Source organism: Pteropus vampyrus, unplaced genomic scaffold (assembly GCF_000151845.1).
Source record: "Pteropus vampyrus isolate Shadow unplaced genomic scaffold, Pvam_2.0 Scaffold286, whole genome shotgun sequence".
Classification (NCBI taxonomy): Eukaryota; Metazoa; Chordata; class Mammalia; order Chiroptera; family Pteropodidae; genus Pteropus; species Pteropus vampyrus.
Genome location: NW_011889067.1, coordinates 438,249 through 442,610, shown reverse-complemented (window position 1 = coordinate 442,610; position 4,362 = coordinate 438,249). Strand labels below are relative to the sequence as shown.

Here is a 4,362-nt window from a genome sequence, read left to right as displayed (position 1 = left end):
TGACATTTTATTGACTCCATTTGGATTTTCGTTCCTGTGGTTTCGCCCTTGCTTTTTATAATGCATACCGGTCTGTCCTTCTATGCTCAGCTTCCATCCAAGCCATGACTTGTAGAAAACTGTCTAGTGGTTTGTAAAATCAGATTCCTCTCGGCAATCAGGCCTTTTAGTGTATTTTTAGATCTTTAGACCGATTGGCTGAGACTGAGAACTCAATGTTGGGCTTTCCCCCCCGCCCCCCGAAGAGCTCATTCTGGTTTTGAAAAATTACCTTAAAAAAAAAGAAAAAAACTTAACATGGCACTTCTGTGGTGACAGCAAACCTGGAATCAGCTCTTTCAGGAAATGGAAGTGCCCCTTTGTGAGTTTGTTCGTTTGTTTGTTTTTTAATTTACAGCGCTCATCCATGTAGAATGCTCATTTTCCGTAGAGTCGGTACAAACTGAATTTAACAGAGCTAGGAATAAGCCTTCATTTCTTGCCCTTCAAAGGCCTGTGAGGCAGAGGGAGATACAGGGGAATGGATTCTGTTCTTCCCTGTATAGACAGTACTTAATCCCCAGTTATAGAAGTTAATTGGTGTTGGAGGTACCCAGAACAGCCAAACAGCGAACTGTGGTTTCTGCAAGCAGTGGAATACTACGCAGCAGACAAGAAGCAACGGCCCAGAGCAGGGTGGCTCTCAAAAATGCAATCTGGAGTCAGAAAAGTAGAAAACAGACCAAGATTTAAAAGACGGGGTCAGTTTTTTAGTTAAAACAGATATACACGCAAAACAACATGACGTGGGCATGTAAACATTAAGTAGGGTCTCTGGGTGCCGTGACGACAGCAAGATGTGACAACAAAGTCAGGACACAGAATAACGAACCTTCTGCACAAAGGTCCAAGCGTTTTTCAAAGGGCTCTCTAGTATAACTTCTTAGTTATAAGTTCCGAGACCACCGTAATCAGTTCAAGTAGTCGTTGGCAATCTTTTAGTCATCTTAGAAGAGCCTGAGAACCTTAAAAAACAACAACAAAACCGATCCCTGGATCCAGCCACCCGGTTTCTGAGTTCATTGGACTGCGAGGGGATCTGGGCATCGATGTACATTAAAAATCCCCGAGCGGTTGAGTTATACAGCCAGGGTTGAGAACCGCCCCGTTTCTTAAAGAAGAATAATTTTTAAAAACGTGCGTGACGAGGGATAACTTTGCCAGGTGAAACCGAAGCAGGTGCCACACTCAGCCATCTCCTTTCTCCCGCGTCAGGTTATCAGCTCAATTCGGCCGAGTGTGTGGATATCCGCCTGAAGAGGGTGGTCCCTGACCACTACTGCCACTACTACCCCGAGAACGTGAAGCCCAAGCCCAAGCTGAGGGAGTGCAGCATGGACCCCTGCCCCTCCAGGTAGCACCGCTGCCCGCGCTCCTCGTTCTCGGGAGAGACAGATCGGCTGCAGCCGACACGGCTCGCTCCTTGCCGAGTGACCCCTTCCACAGCACTGGTGGCGGGTACCGGCGTCGGCGTCGCTAACCGTGGTCGGTGGGAGTTAGGCTCCTCGCCTCCAAGCTCTCTCTTGTTGTGGGCTGTGTTTCCGCCATATTTAACCTTTCCTAGTAAACCTCTCTGAACATCTCCAGCATCTGTGGTATTATAGATCTCTTCCTCCAGGCGCCATGGTGCCAGTTCCCGAATATCTTGAACTCGCCTTGTTAGCTTTTCAGTCCGGTCACCCATGACCACGTTTGGACTCCCGGAGCGTTCACATTAAATTCAGGATAGCTATGCGTTGTGCAAGGAAGTACAAGTTTTCACACCAGAGCGTAAAGGCAGTGCATGAACCCTCCTGTTGCATAATGTAGTACCTGCTGACTTGGAGTGCCTGGGGAGGTTTCCTGGCTTTGCTAGAGGATCTTAAAATAATGACACAGTATCCAGTCCCAGAATCGCCCAGATCTTGTCTGGTTGGCTCTCGTGGAGGTGTGCAAGTGGAGAAGGAAGCATTCTCAGTGGGTTTCATTTCCTGTCACTGAACTGCCCATTTCCTGTAGTCCCATGATTATTAATAGAGACCTTTTCAAAGGACGGAGTCTGTGAAATAAAATGCTTTTCTGAAGGTCCTACCTATATGACAGTGTTCATATCATTCATATATTTTATCAAAATAATAACCTTTTTAGGTGAATAAAAGGAATGAAGAGAGTGAGCTAAATTAAGAGAACCTTTTCCGTTTGATTAATGTGTGCCGCTGGTTGCTTTTCCTATATTTTCGTTATCAAACTGAGGATGGTATATGTCAGAGATGTTTCTGGAAATTAAGGAGATGCTGGCTGAATTTTGGGTGAATTATTCATAGCACTTTGCATAGTTTTCCATTTGAAAGAGATCTGTGTTTTGGGATGTCAAATCTATACTAGTCAAATTAATAGATGTGCTCATTGATTTAGAAATGATTGTGTCACAACGATTTCATTTGTAGTGATGGATTCAAAGAGATCATGCCCTATGACCACTTCCAGCCTCTTCCTCGGTGAGTGATGCCTTTACTTTTCGTAATTTACTCCAAGTCGTTTGCAAGGGACTGTAGGATGTATAGCAGTAGTGAAAATGTAGGAGGATGGATGGCAGATCCTTTAAAGAGAGAGCTAAGGCAGAACAGACTTCAGCCCCATAATCATTAGGTGGGATAGGCTGCCTCCGACGGCAATGTTTGCCGTCACCGGGGGTGTCGGGAAGGTCTTGGGCGAGGGGTGCCGAGGAGGGAGCTCAAGCATCGCAAGTGATCAGAAATTTGGACCCCTTTTCCCGCCTAGATGACTCGTGAGGTCCTTTCTGACTTTGAGTTTCTGTGATTCTCTAGAAATACTGGCCTTCGGTGTTTTATAGTTCAGAGACAGCTTAAAGCTGCTTTCACACTCAGCATTTTAAATAATTTGGTTCTCACAGTGGCTCCGTGGAAGGTGACGAGGGCGTTACACACCTGGGCCCGGAGCTGGCATATGGCCGTGAAGACTGCAGTCTTCATTTCCATGCCCCTGGCTCCTTGAGCTCGGCCACCTCTGTGAACCTTCTTGCGAGCTGGAAACAAACCCACCAGCCACAAATGAATAACGTGCTTTTATTTATTTGCTTTTGAGCTGGGAACATAATCCCTGGACAGCGTGCTCGGCGTCCTGTGGAGGCGGCATGCAGAGGCGGAGCTTCGTGTGCGTGGAGGAGTCCATGCACGGGGAGATCCTGCAGGTGGAGGAGTGGAAGTGCATGTACGCGCCCAAGCCCAAGGTCATGCAGGCGTGCAATCTCTTCGACTGCCCCAAGTGGATCGCCATGGACTGGTCTCAGGTGAGATGGGACCCACAGGCCGCTGTTAATTACGGCTCAGACCGTAATGAGTATTTGCTATGTCGTTGGTTCTTTTTTTGTTCACATGCCCCCAAAGAGATGCTTGGAAAATTACATATCTCTTCATATATATTTAGGTTGACACCTAAAAACGATTTTTTTTTTAATCACAAGTTTAAATGAAAAGAACATCAAAAGGTCATTTCTAATATGTTATGAATGCTGACATTTAAAATAATGTGTAACAGCATTTTTAAAAAAGGTGTCCAGGAGGATGAAATGCCATGTTGCCATCTTTCATTTAAAAAACGTACGAACAAGCTCTTCCTAAAGAATTTGGATATTTTGCGTTTTTTTCCCCATTGGACTCACATTTTCAATACGCTTTCTTCACAGAAATTTGTCCTAATATAATGTGCTTTTATGCTTTAAAGTCTTTCATTGCTTACATTATTCTGCTTTTCTCTAAGAAAATGTGCAGTGGTTAGAATTATTTTAAATTCCTTTGGTCATAAGGCTCTCAATATTAATGTTCCCCTGGATGAAGTTATATTTAATTTTAGTACACAATCAAGACAACATAAATATATTTCAAACTTTGGTAAATCATGATTCCACACAGAAAGTGGATTTTCATCTGAAATGAGTCTAGAAGACGAATAGGGCTTAAAAAAATAGTTCATTACTAGAATAGGATGTGGGTTCAGCCATAATTTTATTCTTAATTTTACTGTGGATTTCTTGTTTTGTTTTGCACGTACACATTAGGAAAGCTTGTTCATGTAAATAAGTAGACCGAGGCGGAAGGATTTTATTAGAGCAAGGTCATTCCATTCTTTGAACTCCTCAGTTATATGCCAAAAATCACTCCATGACCTGTGGTTGAAAATCGACATTACTTTACAACCTGCCGAGCATGTTTTCAGCTCTTCTAAGCTTTGCCCATATGTTTTGTTTTGGCATTAAAGCCGTCATACCACCCCTGACCCATCGATATCATGACTGTGTCCACTTACGACATCAAAACAGAGGGC

General features: G+C 44.2%; 1 protein-coding gene across 3 annotated transcripts in view; it reads left to right on the top strand.

Annotated features, from left to right (window-relative positions):
• Positions 1-4,362, top strand: part of ADAMTSL3 (ADAMTS like 3) — a 111,311-nt gene that overhangs the window by 65,336 nt on the left and 41,613 nt on the right. For all 3 annotated transcript variants that reach the window (XM_023520971.1, XM_023520972.1, XM_023520973.1), the window contains exons 9-11: positions 1,255-1,393; positions 2,466-2,516; positions 3,124-3,328. In XM_023520971.1, coding sequence (XP_023376739.1) covers positions 1,255-1,393; positions 2,466-2,516; positions 3,124-3,328 — 395 coding nt within the window. The remainder of the gene's footprint in view (positions 1-1,254; positions 1,394-2,465; positions 2,517-3,123; positions 3,329-4,362) is intronic.